Genomic DNA, 23,182 nt, shown 5'->3' on the forward strand with positions numbered 1-23,182 from the left:
AAATGGCGTTTCGGGTCGCCATAGGAACAAAAATTGCAGAGCCATCAGCCATGGGAAATGAATTGAAGAGAAGGTGAGTGTATGGTGCTTTTTCCATTTTACCATGTGGACATTTTTTTCTCCCTCAAGAAAGCAACATTTAGGTGCATGAAAAACTCAAGTCACGTCTTTAGTCAAATAAGAAAGCAACGAGGAGCGACAGGATCAATTGCATACAAGCACGTCGACCGAATAGTTACGATCAATTCATCATGTGAACGACTATAGAAAGTATTGTTCTATATACTTACAAAAAACGAGTGCCGAGCAGTGTTCTCTCCCGTTTACAACCAAGTTCAAAATTTCAAATTCTCACCTCATCGGATATTTAAAATGGAAAACTAATGAAAAAAACTTGAAAACTTTGAGTTTGAAAATAGATGGTAGGGTGAATAGTATCAGGATTAACTTTTTAGTATAAAAATGTAGTTTTTCGTTAAAGTGAACAGTACCACGGATTTTTCGTTATAACTTCCTATTTAAAATAGATTAAAAAAATTAAAAAAAAAACTAATGAAAATGGTTTGAAAATTTTGAATTTTAACAACTCTCTATTTAAAATAGATTAAAAAAATTAAAGAAAAAACTAATGAAAATGACTTAAAAATTTTGAGTTTTGACAACAAGAACAAAATAAAGGGTAAAATGAATTAACTTTTTAGTGTAAAAATATGATTTTTCGTTAAAATAAACAGTATCGAAGACTTTTCGTTAAAATTTCTAAAAAAAAAAAAGAAAGAAACAAGAAACCAGGCAAGGTACGACGTCGTTTGACAATGAAGAAGAATATTACATATTCCTTCAGTTCGTTTCCGACTTTCAGGTTTGGTGTCTCTCCGGAAACTCCAAAGCTCAAGACATACAGAGACCGCCTGCATTTTTCTCCCGCCATTAATCCCAATTCTACTTCCTCATAAAACCCTAACCCTCAACCCTCACATTTCTCTCCCCAAATCCAACCTCCAACTTCAGTCAGGCCCACAATTGCCTCTCTCGCCGGCGTGATTGCAATCGCGCTGGGGATTTCCAAATGCCACTTCAGCTGAACTCCCACCCGTCCGATCAAGATCGCCGTTGAATTTGAACCCTATTTGCGGCTGATCACAATGTCTTGGGGACTGGGATGGAAGCGGCCCTCGGAGATCTTCCATCTCATGCTCAATTACGGCACCGAGGGTCCGCCGGAGACCTTCGACCGTACGTCTTCGGCTTCGTCCTCGTCCTCGTCGTCCTTGTCTTCCGTGGCGAATCAGGATCAGGAATTAGGGTTTCGGATCGACTTGGATTGGCAGGCTGGAGATGATGAGGAGCAGGTGGCTCTGAGGCTCAAGTCGCAGCTAATGGTGGCGTTGCCGATGCCTCAGGACACGGTGGTGGTTGAATTGAGGATCGAGGAAGCTGAGGAGGCTAATGTGGGTGTGGACATGAGAGTCGTGAGGCGCAGAGAGCCTTTGAGAGCCGTGACCATGACCAAGACGGTCGGCTCCAGCCAGCAAAGCGATGGCACTGGAGTCTTGACTCGTTTGTTGCGCTCCAATTTCGCTTCGACAATGCCTGCGGTTGCCGACGGCGAGGCGGCCTGCGGTGTGCATTGGCAGTGCGTCACCATCGTCAATCTGAGTGGTTGTGGGTTGTCGGTGAGTCTTTCTTTTAATCTTTTTGTTCATTTATTGTATTTCTGATTGTCTGTATAAATATGTAATCGATCTATTAGACTTTGATTGATTGCTGTGTAGTCTTTGAAAGAAATGACTATTCTTGGTGTAGTTTTCTTAATTTTTTAGCAAAACCAGAAGTTTGAGTTTATATCTCTATATCTTGCATACTACTTGCAGGTTTTACCAGTAGAGCTAACTCAACTGCCTCTTCTCGAAAAGCTGTACCTTGATAACAATAAGTTGTCAATTTTGCCTTCTGAGCTTGGCGAACTGAAAAGCTTAAAAGTCCTCAGGGTAGACTACAACATGCTGGTTTCAGTACCTTGTAAGTTTGGATTCCCTTTGTAAACCTAAACAGCATGAAGTTCATATTTTGGAGGTCAAATCTTTCATATTCATTTATTATTTCTGTTGGACTTGTAACAGTAGAGCTAAGACAGTGTGTTGGATTAGTGGAACTTTCATTGGAACACAACAAGCTTGTACGGCCTTTGCTTGATTTCAGGTCATTTCATCAGCATTTGGACATAGTTAATTGTCTGTATATATTTTTCTAAGTTTTGTAAGGCATGATTTTCTCTAGGGTCTAATGGTTCTGTCCAAATTTATGGCAGGGCTATGGCTGAGCTACGAGTTCTTAGGCTATTTGGAAACCCTCTTGAATTTCTTCCTGAAATCCTGCCTCTCCACAAACTTCATCACTTGTCTCTTGCGAATATCAGGATTGTGGCAGATGATAACTTGAGATCAGTGAATGTGCAAATAGAGGTGGTGATTAATGCAATTTCTATAGAAGTTTTTGTTCGTTACAATTTATAATCTCAGACTTTACATTGAAAAATATTTGTTGGTAATTGCAGATGGAAAATAGTTCCTATTTTGGTGCGTCTAGGCATAAGCTAAGCGCCTTTTTCTCTCTTATATTTCGGTTTTCTTCTTGTCATCACCCTTTACTAGCATCTGCACTTGCAAAGATTATGCAAGACCAAGGAAATCGCGCAGTCGTTGGCAAAGATGAGAATGCAGTGAGGCAGCTTATAAGTATGATAAGCAGTGACAACCGTCATGTGGTATGTTGGTTAGCTGTCCTGACAAAGATTTCACTGCTTATCACTCTTCTGCTGCATATGGTTTAAGAGTTCCGACTTCTGGCAGGTTGAACAAGCATGTTCTGCTCTTTCATCTCTTGCTGCAGATGTTTCAATTGCCATGCAGTTGATGAAATCCGACATTATGCAACCAATCGAGACAGTGTTGAAGTCTATGCCCCAGGGGGAAGTAATTTCTGTGTTGCAAGTTGTGGTGAAGCTGGCTTTTGCATCTGATGCTGTAGCTCAGAAGATGCTGACCAAGGATGTATTGAAATCTTTGAAATTATTGTGTGCCCACAAAACCACTGAGGCAAGTTCTTTACTTTTTCCATAAGGCACTGGTTATCGTACTCTTCTTGTTAGTATTGTCATGTAATTAAAGTTGACCTTTCATTAGGTACAAAGATTAGCTTTGTTGGCAGTAGGTAATTTGGCCTTCTGTTTGGAGAATCGCCGTATTATGGTTACTTCTGAAAGCTTGTGCGAACTTCTAATGCGCTTGACGGCTGCACCTGAGGCCCGTGTGCATAAAGCTGCGGCTCGTGCTTTGGCGATTCTCGGTTTGTCTCTTAAGTTTAATTTGTTTTCGGGTGTTTAGTCTTTAGATTCCAAGCCTTATAAGCTTTGTTCAATGCCATGCCTTTTGCAGGGGAGAATGGACTCCTGCGACGTGCCATAAGGGGGAGACCAGTGCCAAAGCAAGGACTGCGCATACTTTCAATGGATGGTGGTGGTATGAAAGGTCTGGCAACTGTACAAATTCTTAAAGCAATTGAGAAGGGAACTGGAAAACAGATACATGAGTTGTTTGACCTCATATGCGGCACATCAACTGGTGGAATGCTTGCTGTTGCACTTGGCATTAAGCTAATGTCATTAGACAAATGTGAAGAAATATACAAAAATCTTGGTGAGTATGCTGTATTAGGAATGAGTGTGCACAAAGCTTGCTCATCGATCATGTTTTTTTTTTCTTTTCTTCTTTACATGTCTAATATCATGATTCGTAGGAAAACATGTCTTTGCTGAACCTGCTCCAAAGGATAATGAAGCTGCAACTTGGAGAGAGAAGTTGGATCAGCTCTATAAAAGTTCGTCCCAGAGTTTTAGAGTTGTTGTACATGGATCTAAAGTATGTTCTCTATGCTTTATATTTGTTTTGTTCGTAACTTTATATATCTTTCATTTTCCCTTACTTATTTTGGATTTCAAGATTGATATGTAAATTTATGTTCTTCACGCAAGAATATTTTGAGAGGGAGGAAAAGATTCTCTCCCCCCCCCCCCTTCTCTTCCTCTCTCCTCCTCTTTGTCCTTCCTGTATCTAATTCAGGAGGTTTCTGATTTTTACTGGAATCATTTTTGCCTGTCCTCTTATTTATTTATATTTTGCTGCCCTGTTGCTTTGAGTTCTAAACGATAGGTGTGACATATTGTCTTGCAGCATAGTGCAGATCAGTTTGAGAGATTGTTGAAGGAAATGTGTGCCGATGAGGATGGGGATCTGTTAATAGACTCTGCAGTGAAAAACATTCCCAAAGTTTTTGTTGTATCAACTTTGGTGAGCGTGATGCCAGCTCAGCCTTTCCTATTCCGAAATTATCAGGTTTGAGACCACTTGTTCCTTTGTTGAAACGTCATCAATTTACTGTTTACACTTTAACTTGGTATTTTGTACTTCATTTCTAGTATCCTGCGGGAACACTAGAAGTGCCTCCTGCAATTTCAGAGAGTTCTGGCATAACTGGACCACCTCCTGGATGTGCTGAAGGCTATAAGCGCAGTGCCTTTATAGGAACCTGTAAGCATCAAGTATGGCAAGCTATAAGAGCATCATCTGCTGCTCCGTATTATCTTGATGATTTCTCAGATGGTACTCTCTTATGTTCTTTTGGAAATCTCATCAGTAGGCTTTTAGGGATTAAATTGAGCATGCATATTACCTCTTCATTGGTTTTAATTTGTTTGTAAATGTTTCTATCCTACAATGTCTACAGATGTGAATCGTTGGCAAGATGGTGCAATAGTGGCAAACAATCCTACAATCTTTTCCATTAGAGAAGCACAACTTTTATGGCCAGACACAAAAATTGACTGCTTAGTTTCCATTGGCTGTGGTTCTGTTCCAACGAAGGTAAAAACATAACATCTCCTATGTTTTTGAAGAGTCAATTATGTAATATTTTATAATACATGTGCAATATTAGAGAGTGGTTGCTCCACTTTATGGGTTCACTCAAAATCTGCTAGTGTAGGTGCGAAAAGGTGGTTGGCGTTATCTAGATACTGGTCAGGTATTGATAGAAAGTGCATGCTCTGTGGAACGGGTGGAGGAAGCTTTGAGCACACTGCTACCCATGCTCCCTGGAATACAATATTTTCGGTTTAATCCAGGTATGCATTAAGTGTGAAGTAATATGTGCATGAGCATGAAATGTCAAGAATTTCAACCCACTGCATGCAAAACCAATTTGGATAAAGTCTTAACATTTTTCTAACCGACTATTTTTGCTTCCATGCATTGATTTTTTCTCTGATGTGGTGTTTTATTTCAAGTACTATTCTCAACAGCACACTTCTGTCTTTTCTCCTGCAGTTGATGAACGCTGTGATATGGAACTGGATGAGACTGATCCTGCAGTCTGGATGAAATTGGAAGATGCAGTTGAGGAATATATTCAGAAAAATTCTCTTGTACTTAAGGATGCCTGTGAGAGACTACTTATGCCATTCCAACATGATGAGAAGTGGTCCGAGAATTTAAGATCTCAACATGTCCCTAAGTCAAAGGCATCAAGTGACGGTATTGATGCTGACATCTTTCTTAATTTGCCTCTGTGAATTTTAGTTTTTACTCATTTTTTGTTGATACTTTTCTGTAACAGGGGAAAAAGGCCCATCTCTAGGTTGGAGGCGTAATGTACTACTTGTTGAAGCTTCACATAGCCCCAATTCTGGTCGCACTCAGAACCATGCTCATGCACTTGAGTCATTTTGTGCTCGTAATGGAATACGATTATCGCTAATGCAAGGCATATCAGGATTTTTGAAAACAGTACCAGCAACAACATTCCCAACGCCATTTGCATCACCTTTATTTCCTCCAAGCATCCCATCAAGTCCACTTTTCTACAGTCCTGATTTTGGCCCACAGAGGGTTGGCCGAATCGATATGGTCCCACCTTTAAGCTTAGATGCGCAGTCTGGAAAAGGAGCTGTGTCACCACCTGAGTCTCCTTTAGGACCTAGACAGCTTTCTTTACCCGTCCAGTCATTGCACGAGAAGTTACAGAACTCGCCCCAAGTGGGCATTGTACATTTAGCCCTTCAAAATGACTCACTTGGCTCGATATTAAGGTCAGTGTTGCTGGAGTGATCTTTTATAATTGCAAGTTAATGTTATTTCAGCTTTAGTCCTAATTTACCAGCTGTTTGTTTCTGTAGTTGGCAGAATGATGTATTTGTGGTTGCTGAACCCGGAGAGCTTGCAGATAATTTTCTTCAGAGTGTGAAACTGAGTTTGATATCAGCAATGCGAAACCGCCGCAGGAAGGCTGATTCATCGTTCGCCAATATTTCAACTATTTCTGATTTGGTTGCATGTAGACCATACTTCCAACTTGGAGGCATCGTTCACCGTTATATGGGACGCCAAACTCAAGTATGTTACTTTAGCATTGAAACCATTTATTTTTTGCTACTTATTGGATTGTTGCCAAAATACTAACTCTGATTTGTTGGATGATGGAATTTTTTGAAGGTTATGGACGACGGCCAAGAAATTGGAGCATATTTGTTTCGTAGAACTGTCCCTTCTATCCATTTAACACCCGATGATGTTCGCTGGATGGTACACCATCACCTTGACGTTTGTTAAGTTAAATATGCATATGGGCGCATGATTTTAGTGATCAAACTGATGCTTTTTATCTTCGATAACTATAGGTCGGAGCTTGGAGAGATAGGATCATTGTTTGCACAGGGACATATGGACCTACGCCACCACTGATTAAAGCATTTTTAGACTCTGGCGCTAAAGCTGTTATAAGTTCTTTAGCTCAGCCCCCGGAAACACAGCTGACAGCACTCCACGGATCTGCAGAGTTCAGTGCTTTTGAAAACGGGAAGTTTGAGATTGGCGAGGAAGACGCTGAAGATGAAATCGAAGATGAGGAGGCTGAGCCTAGCAGTCCGCTGAGTGACTGGGAAGATAGTGAAAACGGGGACCCGTCTACAGGTTTTTGGGATGACGATGAGGAAGAGGTGTCGCAATTTGTTTGTCATTTATACGAGTCACTGTTTCGAGAGGGCGCGAGCGTGGATGCTGCTCTACGACAAGCTCTTGCCTCGCATCGGAAGTTGAGGTATTCATGCCATCTTCCCAGTGTACACTAGATTGTTAACTAGATCTCACACAGGAAAATAAAGAAAATTGAAATAAAAATGATAGGAAAATTGAAATAAAAATGATAGGAAAATAGAAATGAGAAATGAGGAAATAAGAGGAAACTTCCATTTTTGAGGCTTACAAACAGAAAACTAGAGTGAAATGTTGTAACGTTTATGGTATTATATATATGAGCTTAGATGTTCTTATTTTTTCCAATGTTGTTGACTTGTTAGCCATCACCTCTGCTTCATTAATAAAAAGGTTAATTTCGTTGTATCGTCTATTTATCGTTTACACAACTCAACCTTCGGAGAAGAACTTCCATGCGCTTGGATGCCACAACGTCGTTATCTAAATTCATTCGCACACTTGTGCATGGAAGTTAAAACACAGCGCAGTGCTTGCTTGAGATACAGCCATCATCGCATTCCAGTTTAAGGGTTTAGGGGCTCTTTTCACAAACTGTACCTGAAAAAGAGAAACCTAACAACAACAACAAAGTTTTATTTCGCTAAAGGGGGTTTGCTGTATGAATTCTAAAACGCGATTATGCTCAGTTTTGTGTCAAGTCTTATGTTAGCTCCAAGTACTTCATGTATGTTCTTAGAGCCTCTTTCGAAGTCCTCTTAGATCATCTCTTTTTGTCTGAGCCTTTGTTTTATAATTGTATCTCTAACCAGAGCATCCGCAAATCTTCGGTAGTGTTACAAAAAAAACCTAATTGGAGCACAACCATAAGTGCCTTCATCTGTCCTTTTAACTTTTCTCCATAAAAAGGTTTTTTAGTCAAAATGGTCATTGAAATTTGCATAACACATAACTTTGGTCCCTGAGATTGTCTACCATCAATTATTTTGGTCATTCTATTAAAAAACTCCGTTAAGTTGAGGGTATAAAACATAAATTTGGTCCCTAAGATTTGTAAAACACATAATTTTGGTCCTTGAGATTTAAAATCAATAGAAATGATCCATGAGATTGTCCATCATTCATTATTTTGGTTATTTCGTTGAAAAGCTCAAGGACCCTTTAACGGAGTTTTTTAATAGAATGACCAAAATAATAGATGGTAGACAATCTCAATGACCACTTCTATTGATTTTAAATCTCAAAAATCAAAGTTATGTGTTATAAAAATCTCAGGAACCATTTTGATTAAAAAACCCCATAAAAATGCAATTGGACCGACCACCAATCTCGGAAAGAAAGAAAAAACTAATCAATTATTATAAAAAATTCACAAGGCCTCCTATTTAATTATTAACTGAAAGAAATGATGTTTGTCACTAAAGCTTTTGTGAGTTTAATCAATTGCATATGTCCTTTAGGCACCCTCCATTCATGCCTATGCAGGTGAGGCTCAGGGACAAAATCAATCAATCGCATGCCTGAACTCAAACATTTTATATGAAAAGTTATCAGCATTTAACAATTGCATTATTGCAGACCCGAGCGTAATCAAGTTGGTTTGAAGAGTATATCTCTGATATACATCTAAGTTTAACTCGTTTCTTTATAATTTAGATTAAAGTTATAAATTTATAACGCCGTCCAAATAAAATACAAAAAGCAAATTTTCATCATTTTACTTCTCATCCAAAATAAATAACAAACACAAAAAACAGATGATAAGAAGTAAATATTATAATATTTCTCTTCTTATTACCCCCATTCATTGGTTAGATCGAAGGAACGTAGAACCTTGCATAGATTGCAAGGAAAGTATAAAGATGGTGGTTTTTCGGATTGACACTCTTCCTCCGGAGCCCGCAGATCAAACAATTTGGATTGTTCAATTTAAATCATACGGTCTGCATTAGTTCATTTTAGTGGCTCACCTCACACACAATCTCTTTGTCCAGCACTCATGTATCTCTCCCTCAAAACAGTTTGGATTGATCGATCTGCGGGCTGCAAAATGTGATATTCAAAGAGAATCTCAATGCGAAGTTTTCTACTCTTCGTTGCAAAAATTACCAAAACTCTCTTTTAATTAACCAATTGTGTTACCATAACTTGGTTAACTCACATATTTATGCGTTAAACTAGTTTTTTTTCTAAACAACGCATGCCGGTGTAACAGTCAGACTGAAAAATCACTCCCTATTTTGATCAACCAACCATACCATGAAAGTGAATGGGAGTTCCACAGTCAAAAGGGCAAAAAATTAATCCGGAGATTATGCATGCTTTTACTGCAACCACCCGGAGCATATGATGTGTCTTAACCGATGCGCCAATTATGCAGAATCGCAGGCTGTCCACTTTACCTAAAGCACACTGCATCAAGAGTTTTATAAGCATGAAAGCAGAAGATGCCCTAATTTTAAAGCAATCCTTCCTTCCTTCCCCTCAACTTTTCTTCACCCACAAGCTTCTTCTTACATCACTCTCCACACCTTTTTACGAAAATAAAATAAATCATGCAGTATAAAGCCGGCAGCGCAACAGAAACCAGCTTCCCTAAAACAAATCCCATGGCTGCGGCAACAGCTCCGATCGCTATAGGCACGCGAGGCACGGTTGGATCGCTTGTCAGGAAGGAGATCGAGTACTTCAGCAAGCTTGAGCTCGACCGGCATGGTAGCTCAAGCTCAATAAAGCCTCTGGGACAGATACTCGGCTTGACTTCTGGCGGTAGTGGTAGTCATTGCGGCAAGTCTGGTTTCCGGCTATTGTTAATGGCATGGAGGAGGAGGAAGAGGAGAGGCGGCAGCGGCAGCGGCAGCAGCAGCGGCAGAGGGTTCTTGTCAAGTATGTGTTTTGCTGCAGAAGTTGCGGAAACCAATCGGCGAAATGGGGTTCCCGGGTTTAGTTACAAGATCCTCAAGGATGACATGAACAACTTGAGCATTTAACTTAAGGCAAATTCTCAAAAGCGCTTTTGAAATTGTTTTTTTTTTTTTTTTAAAAATTTATTGAGCTTTTTTGTACAATTTTGTTATAGGACTGCTTACGTTCAATGAAACTCAAGACTCTCTAGCCAGGGTCACCCTGTTAATAGTTTTTCATGGATGGCAATGCAGAATGTGACAATATCCTTAGCCAATCAATCATTGCTGTGCGAGGAAATTTAAAATGCATGATAGTGCGTGATTGCCAAATTCTTATACTTTGTAAGGAAAATTATAAATAAAAGATCCCCTTCTTCCATTACAGTTAGATATAGCTTGAATAGCTGCAAGGCACATTCTTCAGCTTGCACATTGATCCTATTGCTATAGCTCTTTGTCTCCTCCGAAACTTCCTCTGCTTACTGACTCAACGTGCGCGCCTCTGTTTCCCAATGCACCCTTGGCACCTTTTCTGTCGTATACTGGCAACGATAGGTGCCTGAGAGCAGTCACAACGTCACCCATCGCAGGCCGGTAATCAGCTTCCTCGTTCAGACACATTGCTGCAATTGCAACGGCTTGGTTCAGACCCTTCGCCGGATATCTCCCTCGAAGTAACGGGTCAACCATCGATGCGTATCTCTTTCTGTCCTTTAGCTTTGGCTTCGCCTGCATGATGGGAAAGAGGACCAGTATTAGGGTTGCAAGGACCATATAGTCTTGTATGATGAGAAATTCTTTGTGCAACACGTCTAGTCTTTCTTAGAGATAGGAATGCGTTGAGAAAACCTCACTTCTTTCAATTTTCTTCTACTAGTAAAAGTGAGGTTTTCTCAAAACGTCATATCTTTAAGAAAGACAGGACGCCTCGTACAAAGTCGGACTACTATAGGATGAAAGTAAAAAGATGGTAAGAGGTAAAAAGATTTTCAAGTTTCCAATTACAAGTAGTTTAACTACTCCAGGATTGTTAGCATACCCAACTGACTAGGATCTGCTCCCCAACCGGTCTTTGATCATCAATAGCTCTCCTTCCTGTGATTAACTCGAGAAACACAACTCCGAAGCTGTAGACATCGGACATTATTGTCAGCTGTCCTGTTGAAGCATACTCCGGTGCACAGTAGCCGAAAGTCCCCATCACCCTAGTAGTCACATGGTCCTTGTCTCCGGTTGGACCTAACTTAGCAAGTCCAAAATCAGAGAGCTTTGGACATAACTTTTCGTCTAGTAAAATGTTTGAAGCTTTCAAATCACGGTAAATTACTGGCGGATTGGCAGTTTCGTGCAAGTACTCGAGCCCTTTTGCTGCTCCTTCAGCTATTTTCATCCTTGTGTACCAATCAAGAGGCTCCCTATTTGGATATATATCTAAAGACAGAGAAAATGTGGTTACTTTTGTGGCATAGAAGAGCGAAAATCTTCGGGTGACACATTGTGTTTCTGCATACCTAGAAGGTGATTCTCCAAAGATCCATTGACCATAAATTCATACACTAAAATTCTCTGATCTCCTTCTGCACAATAGCCAATAAGATTGACGAGGTTCGCGTGTTGAACCAAACTCAACATGATAACTTCAGAGCAGAACTCTCTGCTCCCTTGCAACCCTTTCCTGTCGAGTTTCTTTACCGCCACAATCTGAAATGAATGTAATTGAAAACATGAACAGCAAGATCTTCTTATGACTACCATCAAAGCGTGTGAGCGCAGAAGTGCGCACACACGCGTAAGAGATGGGGAGAGAAACATACCTGTTTAATGCTGTCCAAGTAACCTTTGTACACCTTCCCAAATCCACCTTCTCCCAGCAGAGAATCAGGATTGAAGTTATCAGTTGCAGCAGCCAGTTCCTCGTATGTAAAAAGCTGCGCAGATTTCTTCGCGTGTCCTGTCTTTAGTATCTCCTTCTGTAAATTCCTGCATTGGCTGCTGCCTGCACATTGATCACATTGCCTATGTAAACATCATATTTCCCCAACTACAGTTTTCTTTTCATGCATAATGTGTATGTTTCAATGCAAAAATATGGTCGGAAATCGAAACCTAGTCTATAAATTCCAGCAATTTAACCAACCCTGCATCATTTTACATAAATTCCAGTTAGCAAACATCTTCACCTACCAAAATCTGCATTGCATTGCATTAAAACTAAAACAAAATGAGAAATCAGAAACGTTTTCTCGACCTGACTTAACCGAAAAAGTTGCTAAAAGCGAGTTCAATCTCATCCCACCACCACTACAGTATGGCCTTCTTATTCTGGCCCTCCTCACAGACTCTTCAGGCTCGTCGACATCCACCCTGCAACATGAGAAGCAAGTCATCCTGCTCTCCTCCCTCCCCGGCGCCTCTTCCGCTGGCAGAGCCGTCATTGGTTCTGCGAACTCTCAATGAATGCCAATGGCAAGCATAAAAACTACGTCAGGAATTGGCAGCAACAAATTTGAAGAAAAAGGTTTGAAGTTGAAAGTTTGAAACCAACATCGGTAAAGACCATTGAGTTTTTATGTTTTCGGACAAAATTAGAACCATTGAGTCAGAGCTGTATAATACAACAGACGCGTTCTCTAGAACACAGTTTTGCTAATGTTGTTTAATTATGTCAACAAACTTCTACACTTCACCCTCAATTTGACGAAACTTTCGAGATTTGACTATAATACTTTGATGGTATTGATAAATTAACAAGAAATTAATTTTTTTAATAAACAGTGTAGGCTCATATTTCTTACCATCTTTAACCGAGAGTCAAAGGGTCATAGAGTTCGTTTTAGCCCTATCACAAAAACTCTTCTCCAATCGAGGACCAAATGGCCATAGGCCCAAACAAATTAAATATTTAAAATAAATTGTGAAATGAACATGCTTATAAAATGAACTATAACTATAACTACACTCATTATAATTGCCTCACATCAGCCGTGTGAGATGAATAAGAGGAAACATACTTATAAAATGAGCACCCCAACTTTGACCAAATCACCTTTCTTGGCCCAAAAATCTAAACCCATAATTAAATATTTTTTGGAAAATTTTGACCCCCCAAAAAAAAACTTGTAAAAAAGAAAATTTTAAATATGACATCAGCATGCGGCCTCGTCCGGAGCTGGCTGGTTGGTTTGGGCCAGCCGGTTAGCATTTGGCTTTTTTTTGGTTCAGTGAGACCTACGAGCCCTTTAGCTTGATCTTCGGTTAGAAGTGATTTTCAGGCTATTTTTGACTATCTTGAAGTTGGAGATGGCCTAAGCCCTTGCAAAACCCAAATTTTACAGTTGAGTTTTCCGCCAATCTTTTTTCCTTCCCCAGAATGCTTCAATCCAGCCATGGCGATCTTCCGGTCCCTGAAAGCCCTAATCCAAAACCCTAAAAAATCATCCAGAACCTTCCTCACCGTCACCGCTTCCACCTCCTCCATCTCCGCCCCTCTTCACTACTCTCCTCTCTCCTACCCTCTCTCTTACCCCCTCTTCCGATTGCCGTCTCAGATTTCCAGGACCTTCCTCTCTCCGCTCTCCAATTGGATCGTTCCTTTTCACGGACCTCTCTTCCTCTCCCGCCCTCCATGGAAGCTCTCGCAGTCCTCCACTCCGCTCTACCTCGGCGGAAACGGCGTCGTCCTCAGAAAGATCGAAGCTTCATTGCACTTGAACCTGCTAAGGAGGATACCGAGCTTCCCGCTCCCATTGGAGGTTGGGTCACTCTCGCCGGCTCCGACGGTGGTGGATCGCGGTGTCGGGTTGAAAGATGTCAGTGACGATTTTGTCAATTTGCCCAATATGATCTCCATGAGTCGGTTGATTTCGGGTCCTTTGCTTGGATGGTAAAACTTTTTTTTTCTTTCACAATTCCTCTATTTTATTATGTGGGTGTGTGTTTTTAGTTTAATTAATTTGTAATTTGGAACTGGTATGCAGGATGATCACAAATGAATGGTACTCTTCTGCAATGGTGGGATTGGCAATCTCTGGGGCAAGTGACTGGGTAAGTTATTTCGAAGCCGTTTTCGGAGACAGGAATTTTAAGCTGGACACGGTTTCTAGTTTTTGTGAGATTTGATTTTACTTGTGCTTTGATTGTATAGTTGGATGGATACATGGCTAGGAGGATGAAGATCAATTCTGTTGTTGGGTCCTATCTGGATCCCCTTGCTGATAAGGTATAAGTGCTTTTCAGTTTTCGATTCTTTCAAAAGTGGTGCCTTTGAATTCCTAGTTACTTGTGGTTTGGGTTGGGTTGTTGATGTGCCAATGTGTGTTGCTTTGTGATTCCTTGTGATACAGGTTCTCATAGGATGCGTTGCTTTGGCCTTGGTGCATAAGGGTCTTCTTCACCGTAAGTACCAAATAGTCCGTCTACATATTTGATTTTCATATCACATCGATGATTAAGCTATTGTCGTTAATACAAACACAGGCTCCACACATGCACATTGATTCAGAGACTGTATTTAGATTGCAACTATACACAAAGAAATTTCGTTCACAGCCACATTCTCGGCCTACCTATCTGAGTAAATACTTTGCCTATGTTTGCTTTTTTCAGTTAGTTTCTTAGTTTATCTTTGGTATCTGAAGCCCTTATTGGTTTACTCTGAAGAATTGTGTGTTGGGAAACTAGTTTGCTGTTGGAACTAATTGCGTTTGATTTTGGGATTCTGAAGCCGGACTGGTTGGACTCATTGTGTTCCGGGATGTTGGCCTTGTTGGTGGTGCAGTTTATCAAAGAGCTAGTAGCTTGGGGTGGAAGGTGAGATCTTTTGTTCATTTTTCTTATCAACGTCTTGGCCCAAATAATTTGGTTACTCATGTTGCCAAAATCTGATTTGACATTGTTGAACTTTTTCAGTGGAATAGTATGTCCGACTTTTTCAACCTTGATGGAACCCGTCCCGAGAAGGTCGAACCACTCTTTATTAGCAAGGTAAGCTTTATTCTCTACCAAGTATCACACAGTGCTCAGGGCTAGAGATTGAGATAAAATTTCTGTGGTGCTTGCGCTTGTTGTTTGGTTGTGATTAAGGCGCCTTCTCTGTTTCCTAACAAATAATACTATGGACGTTTACAGCTTAACACGGTCTTCCAGTTGATTTTAGTGGCGGCAGTTCTCCTTCAACCAGAGTTTGGAACGCAAGAAACCCAGTCATACATTACATACTTGAGGTGATCTGACGCAGAAATCAGCTGTCTTGTAACTTGTTTTCTTTGGTATAATATATGTTCAGAGAGCTCATTGTTCATCTCGAATTGGTGCAGTTGGTTAGTTGCATCAACAACAGTGGCTTCCACAGCAGCTTACGGGGCACAACACTTGGGGAGATCTGCATTGACCGCTCGGAAATCCTAATTTAAGTAACGCTGCAACGCTTTCAGCCTGCAACATCATGGAGTTCCAATGCGCAGCATAAATAAGAATTTTGACAAACAAGCCTACTCGTTTCACACTTGGGAAACCGATCACGCCCGCATTTTTTGCGAGCTACAGACGCGGATTGCGTAAAAGAAAATTGCAACGGGATGTCAACTTGGTGAAGATGTGAACAGTCGCAATGAGAGATTCCTCACCTGTATAGCCCTAAAGAAATTTTGGAAAAGAGAAATGTAACAGATATACTGATGCCGGATTAAAGTTTGACGTCCAAACTTTGTAGCTTTTCAAAACCTTTTCAGGTTCAGAACACTGCTTGCCATGCCATCATGTATTCAAGCCTCTGAGTGTTGAAATTTTTTAGATTGACGGGCCGGGGGTTTCACTCTAACGACATCGATACTGTCACTAATTTTACTATATGGTCAATCCCTCATGTGTAGGTTTTACCACAAAATGTCTCAGTATTAGTTAGAGTGGGATAATCTTATTTAAAGTTATTGCTTTTCTTTATTCCCACCGATGTGGTTCTGCTAACACTGAGCCTACATATGGTGGCAATGTTCCTTGAATAATTGGTTTTGTGGGAACTTTTATTGTCCCTCCAGAACTTGTAACGGTATAAATGAGAAATTACCCTTCCGGTAGTGTGTGATGACTTTTCCGATGGCTTATAGGCTTATAGCAGCTTCCTAAATTTTGAAAAGTAACAAAAAACCAAAGTGGCTTTGATGGTATTCTAAATCAATCAATAAGCAGTACGATCTCTGGAGAGGTCGCTCTAAACAAGCTTCTCCCACGCCAAATAGGATTAGTGTGATGTCGAAAGTACCATAGAACCCAGGAGGATCCTCGCTAGATCCTTTTTTTGAGGATCCTGGGAATCCTCCAATCATATCCGTTCATCGTACATTGTGTGATCAGAAATCATTGTAAATTTTTTTTATTTAAAATTGAATATAAACAATACCTGACAAAAACTGCCCGCACGATATACGATGAACGGATGTGATTAGAAGATTCTCGGGATCCTCACAAAGAGAATCCGACGAGAATCCACTCTCCCATAGAACATAAGACTTGTGTTTTTACAGAGTGTACGATACTACAAACTCATAAACCTTAAATAATACTTTTGTGTTTTAGTCAAAGATCTAACGGTTGGGACTAAAGTACATAAAACATACATTTTTGTGTTTTTAATCAAAGATCTAATGGTTGAGATGGTAAAAATTTATATTTTTGTGAAACTTATTTTAAAATGACGTGGTCGGATGTTTTACCGAATTTTTTTTAATCTTATTTAAACTGCGGGCCTATGCGCTTTGTAGGACCCAAATGACCACATCGGTCTCGGTCTCGGTCGTTTCGTCTCAGCCGGTTCGAAAGACCGGGTGAGGTCGGTTAGCAATTGGCAGTTAAAACCTCACTCCCTCGCTCCCTCCCTCCCTCCTCATTTGCGCTCTTTTACCCCAAAAAAAAAAAAAAAAAAAAACAATTAAAAGGCTCTAAGCGATCTCTCGCGGGTGAGACATCAACTCTCCGACACTGCGAAAAACCAGGTTAGGGTTTTTGAGATTTTAACGTTGTTACGTAAAATTAGGGCTTTCTCTTCCCTTCGTCCCTCTCCTCTTCCTTGGTTCATTAACCAAAATTGAAACGTCCATCTGCGTAATTTCTGTCGGATTAGTTTGAAATTTCGTTTCGTGGCCGAGAAAAGGTAGGAACTTGAAGCTTCTGAATTTCCAATGTAACGCAATCGCACGTTAATTGTCGGGGACAATGGTGGTTTGGGGTTTCCACGACAGTCCCTGAAAATTAAGTAAATTCGATTTTAGCCCACTTCCACTGTAAGTCTAGTTCAATTGGAATTGAATTTTTTTTTATTGGAGAAGATAGTTTCAGGAATACTTCGTATTGCAGTAGGAAATTATACTGTGTTTAATCTTTGTTCTTTATTTAATTAAACAAAAATCAAATTAATTTGGGGCTGCCCAACAAAATTGTAAATTAGGTTTGAAGGGTTCTGGATTTTTTGCATAATTAGTGTGTTTTCAATTATGGGTTTTGATTAAATAACCGAAAATCCGAACTTTTGTGTTTCTGACAGAGAAATTGTGATGCAGTTGTAGGTGTGGCAGAGATGGGTACAGAGCAATGGATGGGGGAGTTTGTTAAGAAGCTCCAAGTTGAAGATCAGGAGAAGTTGGAGCTGGCTTATGGTGTTGAAATCGAAGCAGAGGCAGTGTTAGTTGCTTCCCGCATCATCATGCAATACCCCGATGGTTAGTTGATTGGTACCGCTATTCTTTTCTCAATCTTTAGTGTGAAAATGCCATGTTAGTTAAGGTTTTGTCATTTTTTTGTTGTTCAGTTTTTCAGTTCAATAGTAGTGGAGGTGAATTCGATGACACCTGGAAGGAAATTTTGCAAAATAAGGTTGTTGAGCTTTTAGAGGAAGCTTGTGTAAAATTGAGGCATAGATTTGAGTATTCTAGACAAGAAGAGGATGATCTAGATGCCGGTGAGTACCAGTTGCGTCGCACACTAGTTGAGTTAAACGAAATCAAGAAAGAAAGAGATCCATCCACACAAAAGTGGAGCGATCGTGTAAGCTACACTTATTAGTTATTGGTATTTTTTCTCTTTTTCTTTTTCGGTAGTCACTGTTTTCCTAAGAAATATGCAATGTTGGGTTCATGTCATTCAGTTGACAAAGGAACATGAAGAATTGAAGGTTATGTGGAACCAGTTGGAGATGAACTGGATGCAAGTAAAAACTTCACGGCAGAGATATGACATCAGAGCTCGAGAGGCGCTTTTGTTGGAAAGGATGCATGAAAGGTTGGTCTTTGGTATAAATGAGGCAAGACTAAATATGGTGAACAGTTTCTCTGGGATGTTGCAATGGATTGATGACCATGTGACTGAGCTTTTATATACAACTCGCAAAGATTTTAAGCATGAGCTAACCGTTAGCCCGCACATTGTTGTGAAGGTGGATATATTTTTTACTTACTCCTGTGCTAGACTTTTGCTTCCTTTACTGACATATGACATGACACTCTAGGTGACTGGCCTTTTTTATTCTTATTAGAAATTGAAAAGTGATTCACTTTTGTGGTCTCAATAGTTTTTGCATCATATGTAGGCGGCAAGCCCCTTGATTGATGCTCCACCACCATTGTTGCTTTCTGAACCTACACTGCCTAAGAACCTTGAACAAAGAATTGCTAAGAGGGTAATTGGGCAAGAACATGTTCTACTTGCAATAACTGCTGCTCTATCAAAGCAGAGGCCTGAGCGACGCCCTATTGGGTCCTTCCTCTTCATGTGCGGCTCCGGTTATGGGAGGACAGAAATGGCCAAATCTTTAGCCGGACTACTTTTTGATAACAAAGACATGATAGCAGAGTTTGACCTGGCAAAATACTCAGGTCCAAATTCTTTCTCACGCCTCGTTGGACTTCTTTCTAGGTAATTTGTCAATTGAGTGATGCTTTCCAACAATTTTTTTTTTCAGGCTGAAATTTTTAGTAAGTTTATTTTTACATTATTTCTGGACTTTTGCTCCTGTAGTCATGTGGAGCCGGGCATGAAGAGGGAGTGCTCAGAGGCTGTTAAGAAGAGGCCTATAGGTGTCATTTTGTTTGACAATGTTGACAAGGCTCATGAATCTGTTATTGACATTCTGACCGAGATTATAGGTTTTGGTCATCTAATAGATGGTCAGGGGAACATTGTTGACTTCACTAAAACATTGATAATCATGACAACGAATGTTGGACGTGATAAATACTGGCCATGGAATTGCAAATGTGCAGATGAAGTTCAGAAGTTCCCCTTCAAAGAAGGATTATATGATGATGAATGGGAAACAAAACACAATTTATGTTACCTTTCTCTTCTGAGGGAGGTAAATGTTGGGAAATTCATATCTATATTATTTTGTTGAAAGGAAACCATTGTCATATTTACCCAAATCACCTTTGGATCTTCTCTTTTGCAGGCAAAACAGCATTTCAGACCTCAGTTGCTTGAATATGTGGATGATGTGATTGGAATTAGGTCTCTATCTGTTCAGCAGTTGAAGGCAGTTGCTAGACTGCAGCTAAGGGACATTGCCAGCTGCATGACGCAGAAGGGCCTCATTATACACCCATCTGAAGCTGCATTAGATATTATTGTCCAGAGGTCAACTTGGCTTGGAGATAGAATCGTACGTTTTTCATAAATGACGATCTTTTCTACTGGAACTGTGAAAAACTGGAGTAAAAATTAACTATTTATATCAGAAAAAAGGAAACAAACAGCTAGGTTAACCAAGTAAACTAGTTCAGATGTATTGTGGAGAGCTGGAAAGGAGCTATTGTCCCCCAATCTTCTAGATTTCTCATACCCATATTAACACTGAATAAAGCTTACTTCTTTGTAAATACGAACAAATAATGCTTTCCAAGAAAATTATAATAAACATTATATGAGAAAAGTCATTTCGAGTAAGTCAACAGAAATTAGTACTCTTTACTTTTCCTTAACAGATGTTTTACAAATTATATGCAACGTTGATTGAACGCATGACGATAAGCATTTTTTCTGATAGTAATTGTGCTGTGGTGTACGATATTGATTGCTGCTATTATTGTAACAGATAGGTGGAGAGAGAATAAGGATGTGGCTTGAAGAGAACTTGGTTCCGCTGCTGTTTGAGAAGCTTGCGAAGAACGGTTTAAATGAGTTGTCGATCATATATATTGAAGCCTCGGTGCAGACAAACCAATTGTCCTACAGCTGGGCAAATTGTGGACATTCATTGGATGAACAAAATATGAACCAATTAGTATACTTAAGGGATTTGAGATTGATGTACCGTAAAGAGAAAGAACGAGCAAAGAATGTCTATGTTCTGAGAAAACTCCACAACAGATTAATCGCAAGTGCAAATGCTGAATTGGGTCATGTTACTGCAGTTGTTCAAGAGCTGGTTAATACAGTTCAGGATCTAGTTACGATTCCCAGCGGTATCAAGTCTTTGCTCGACAATCCTAAAATGGTACGTAATTCTGTTTTCTCTGGCACTCGCTCTTTCTGAATGAGTGTTAACTAAGTTGAATATGTGTGCATATATATAATACTTCCACTATTCACGACTCTTTTTAGGTGGCGGAGGCAGCCTTGAACGAGGACGAGGTTAGGCAGAACAAGAGGGCTAAAACATGAAGCAAGGATCGAGTTGCTCGGAGATTGAATTACGAAAGTTTTGATCGAGTAGCTTATTGTGTGGAGAAGCCGGAAAATGATCTTTTACCCTTCTTCAGATTGCAGTTTGCTAACTTGCTTTTTCGGGTTCAACTCTTCTAACGACGCGAATCTTGCTGTACCCCCCGTCTCAAAAGGACTCGGCATAGACAGGATCAGCTGCCCCGTAGTCCTGCGCTTTTTACTTCGCAAAGCTGGCCGAAGTTTCATGCATATGTAAAATACTAACTTATCAGACTAACCAAAGTGGTTTTTTGGGCCAAGTTTTACAGAAGAATTTTTTATGGAGCATCACAATTTTCTTTTGTCAGATCAGATCATAGATTTTAGCTTCAGTGTAAATATTTAATTTGATCGACATTACTGTAAATCTGTATTTACCTTTACCCTAGGTAAGGGTCAACTCCAAGCCGATCGAATGCATATATTTGTTACATATGTAATGCACTCGTCATGCATTGAACCGTGACAACGTAGAAATTCTGTGTGTGTAAGTATAAAGGAAATTATAGCAATGGTCTCTTAACTAAAAATCAATTGTCATTGGTTCCTCAATCCATAAAAAACGTTCAGTCATGGTCTTTCAATTAAAAATCCATTACTATTGGTCCCTCAACTTTAATCCAACTGGGGAAATTGTCTCTTAACTTTAACCTAATTGTAACGATGGTTATTCCAACATAACTCATTTTGACAAAATTCTGACGAAGTATACGAAAATGACCATATCTACATGTTTTGATGAGTTGAGAGACCCTAATTGTAGCAATGGTCCTTTCAACATAACTTATTTTGACAAAATTCTAACGAAGTTGATGAAAATGACTATAGCTACACATTTTAATGAGTTAAGGGACCAATGGTAATGAATTTTTAATTGAGAGATCTTTGCTCGAATTTGATTAAAGTTGAATGACCATTGCTATGATTTATTCAACAAAATGGATGGATGGATTTTGTACCAGCAATTTGAATAATGACGGATTTTGTATTGATAATGTCATTGGTACGACATTTTGCCATTGATCCATTAAGACGACGGATTTTGTATTGATAACGTCATTGGTCGGAATAATGTCGACAAAGTTAACCTTCTGTGCAGGATTTATCGACACAAAAGTCGACCGGAGAACTGAATGCCAAGGCACAATGTATGGTTGTTCAAACATTTCTTCAACCAAAAAACACTGAAACAGAAGATTGTATTTCGAGCAAGAAACAAGAAAATCATAACAAGAAGTAAACCATCATCTTCCTCACTGACTTATCACTGCGGCAATCCAGCTTCAACTTCATTCCACTGATCTTGATTCGCCGAAAACTTCTCCTTCATCTGCCCGATGACCTCCCTTGCCTCCGCCACCTTCGAAGCCTTCACCAGCCCGTCCACAAGCAACTTCATTGTTCCGAAATTCGGAACCCAATTCTTCTCAATGCTCTCCTTAGCAAACTGCAATGCACTCTCAAACTCCCCACCTTTGGACAGGAAATACACAAGAGTGAAGTAGCAGTTTGCATCCGGCTTAAATTCCCTTCCTTGCAAAACCCATGAATCAAATGGCAAAACGTGACCGCATTCGGCTTCATCCCCCTCGAAAGCATCCCGTCCAACAACGCTTTCGCCTCGGAAGACCTCCTCAATTTACACAAACTCTTGATCCTAATGTTGTAAGTAGAAAGCCCTGGCTGAAACCCGTGCTTATCCATCAAATTCGTCACCTTCCCAACGTCTTCAAACTTCATCTCGGTGTAAAACCCGGTGAGCAAATGCCCGAAAGTGTTGGCATCCGCCTTCACATTCTTCCTCTCCATCTCCGCCAGCACCGAGTAGGCGGAGCTGGTGGTGCCCGCCTCCGAAAACGCCTTGATCACGTAATTGTAAGTCTCCAAATCGGGCTGGATCCCGTAAATCTTCGGGAACTCGAGAAAAACCCGGTTCACCTCCTTGTAATTCCTGGAGAATATACAGGCCAGCAGCAACGCGTTGAGCGTCTTGACGTTCCGAGGAATCCCTAATTCGTGGCAGCGCTCGAAGGTGCGGACGGCGTGGTCGGGCATGCCGGCCTGGCCGTAGAGGATGATGGCGTGGGAGGCAAATCGCTGCGTTTTGAGATCGGGGCGGGAGGCGAAGAGGTCGTCGAGGAACTGGCGGATGAAGTCGTAGTGGTTGTCGTCACGGAGGCGGTTGATGGCAACGGAGAAGGCAATGCGATCGAGGTGGGATTCGGGAGTTAGGGACGCGGATTTGCAGATTTCAAGGATTTTGGAGGGGTCTTTCTCGGATTTGAGGAGGGCGATGGCGGTCCTAGTTTTGTCCATGGAGGAGGGTGGGGCCGCCGTGGAGAGGTGGCGGGCGTGGCGGGTGAGGGCGGCGTGGCGAAGGCGAGATAGAAGAGGCATGGCTTTCAGAGAGAGAGAGAGAGAGAAATGGAGGCTGGGTTTAGGGTTTTGCAGAGGGATTAGGGGAAGGGGGTAGGGACAGTGACAGAAAAATGTTTTGGGTTTGTGATCCTGTGTGAGTGACGTTGGTGAGTCCGTCTCCGA

At 40.6% G+C, this 23,182-nt stretch overlaps 5 protein-coding genes and 1 pseudogene across 9 annotated transcripts; 4 read left to right on the forward strand and 2 right to left on the reverse strand.

The window, feature by feature from the left end:
* The first annotated feature begins 844 nt into the window (after window positions 1-844).
* LOC126587994 (phospholipase A I-like) lies at window positions 845-7,454 on the forward strand. 3 transcript variants are annotated; one of them, XM_050253110.1, is made up of 18 exons: window positions 845-1,676; window positions 1,875-2,022; window positions 2,124-2,202; window positions 2,312-2,465; window positions 2,558-2,767; window positions 2,853-3,098; window positions 3,186-3,348; window positions 3,438-3,698; window positions 3,799-3,920; window positions 4,233-4,394; window positions 4,478-4,661; window positions 4,786-4,922; window positions 5,044-5,182; window positions 5,385-5,591; window positions 5,674-6,145; window positions 6,233-6,449; window positions 6,549-6,638; window positions 6,734-7,454. In XM_050253110.1, the coding sequence occupies exons 1-18, from the start codon at window positions 1,146-1,148 to the stop codon at window positions 7,181-7,183; spliced, it is 3,972 nt and encodes a 1,323-aa protein (XP_050109067.1). In that variant the 5' UTR covers window positions 845-1,145; the 3' UTR covers window positions 7,184-7,454. The 3 variants fall into 3 exon arrangements, with proteins under 3 accessions (XP_050109067.1, XP_050109068.1, XP_050109069.1); XM_050253111.1 differs by having other exon boundaries at window positions 5,385-5,585; XM_050253112.1 differs by lacking the exon at window positions 845-1,676 and having other exon boundaries at window positions 1,990-2,022; window positions 2,127-2,202.
* Window positions 7,455-9,516: 2,062 nt separating this feature from the next.
* On the forward strand, window positions 9,517-10,184 carry LOC126586210 (uncharacterized). Its single transcript, XM_050250937.1, has one exon. It carries the CDS (start codon window positions 9,602-9,604, stop codon window positions 10,034-10,036), a length of 435 nt encoding a protein of 144 aa, XP_050106894.1. The 5' UTR covers window positions 9,517-9,601; the 3' UTR covers window positions 10,037-10,184.
* LOC126586208 (probable serine/threonine-protein kinase PBL23) lies at window positions 10,091-12,516 on the reverse strand. The gene is made up of 5 exons (XM_050250934.1): window positions 12,201-12,516; window positions 11,767-11,948; window positions 11,464-11,653; window positions 10,992-11,383; window positions 10,091-10,681 (listed from the first exon to the last, which is right to left on the reverse strand). The coding sequence occupies exons 1-5, from the start codon at window positions 12,385-12,387 to the stop codon at window positions 10,397-10,399; spliced, it is 1,236 nt and encodes a 411-aa protein (XP_050106891.1). The 5' UTR covers window positions 12,388-12,516; the 3' UTR covers window positions 10,091-10,396.
* A 680-nt stretch (window positions 12,517-13,196) lies between these two features.
* On the forward strand, window positions 13,197-15,748 carry LOC126586209 (cardiolipin synthase (CMP-forming), mitochondrial). The gene is made up of 8 exons (XM_050250936.1): window positions 13,197-13,835; window positions 13,930-13,996; window positions 14,097-14,171; window positions 14,296-14,347; window positions 14,676-14,761; window positions 14,861-14,935; window positions 15,080-15,174; window positions 15,268-15,748. Exons 1-8 carry the CDS (start codon window positions 13,339-13,341, stop codon window positions 15,356-15,358), a joined length of 1,038 nt encoding a protein of 345 aa, XP_050106893.1. The 5' UTR covers window positions 13,197-13,338; the 3' UTR covers window positions 15,359-15,748.
* Window positions 15,749-16,805: 1,057 nt separating this feature from the next.
* LOC126586207 (chaperone protein ClpB1-like) lies at window positions 16,806-21,076 on the forward strand. 3 transcript variants are annotated; one of them, XM_050250931.1, is made up of 9 exons: window positions 16,806-16,941; window positions 17,506-17,664; window positions 17,754-17,989; window positions 18,090-18,377; window positions 18,531-18,856; window positions 18,959-19,295; window positions 19,389-19,598; window positions 20,031-20,432; window positions 20,540-21,076. In XM_050250931.1, exons 2-9 carry the CDS (start codon window positions 17,523-17,525, stop codon window positions 20,597-20,599), a joined length of 2,001 nt encoding a protein of 666 aa, XP_050106888.1. In that variant the 5' UTR covers window positions 16,806-16,941; window positions 17,506-17,522; the 3' UTR covers window positions 20,600-21,076. The 3 variants fall into 3 exon arrangements, with proteins under 3 accessions (XP_050106888.1, XP_050106889.1, XP_050106890.1); XM_050250932.1 differs by having other exon boundaries at window positions 16,839-17,229; XM_050250933.1 differs by having other exon boundaries at window positions 16,839-17,099.
* A 584-nt stretch (window positions 21,077-21,660) lies between these two features.
* LOC126587828 (pentatricopeptide repeat-containing protein At1g61870, mitochondrial-like) lies at window positions 21,661-23,166 on the reverse strand (annotated as a pseudogene).
* Between the last annotated feature and the right edge of the window lie 16 nt (window positions 23,167-23,182).

Source organism: Malus sylvestris, chromosome 10, assembly GCF_916048215.2.
Source record: "Malus sylvestris chromosome 10, drMalSylv7.2, whole genome shotgun sequence".
NCBI lineage: Eukaryota > Viridiplantae > Streptophyta > Magnoliopsida > Rosales > Rosaceae > Malus > Malus sylvestris.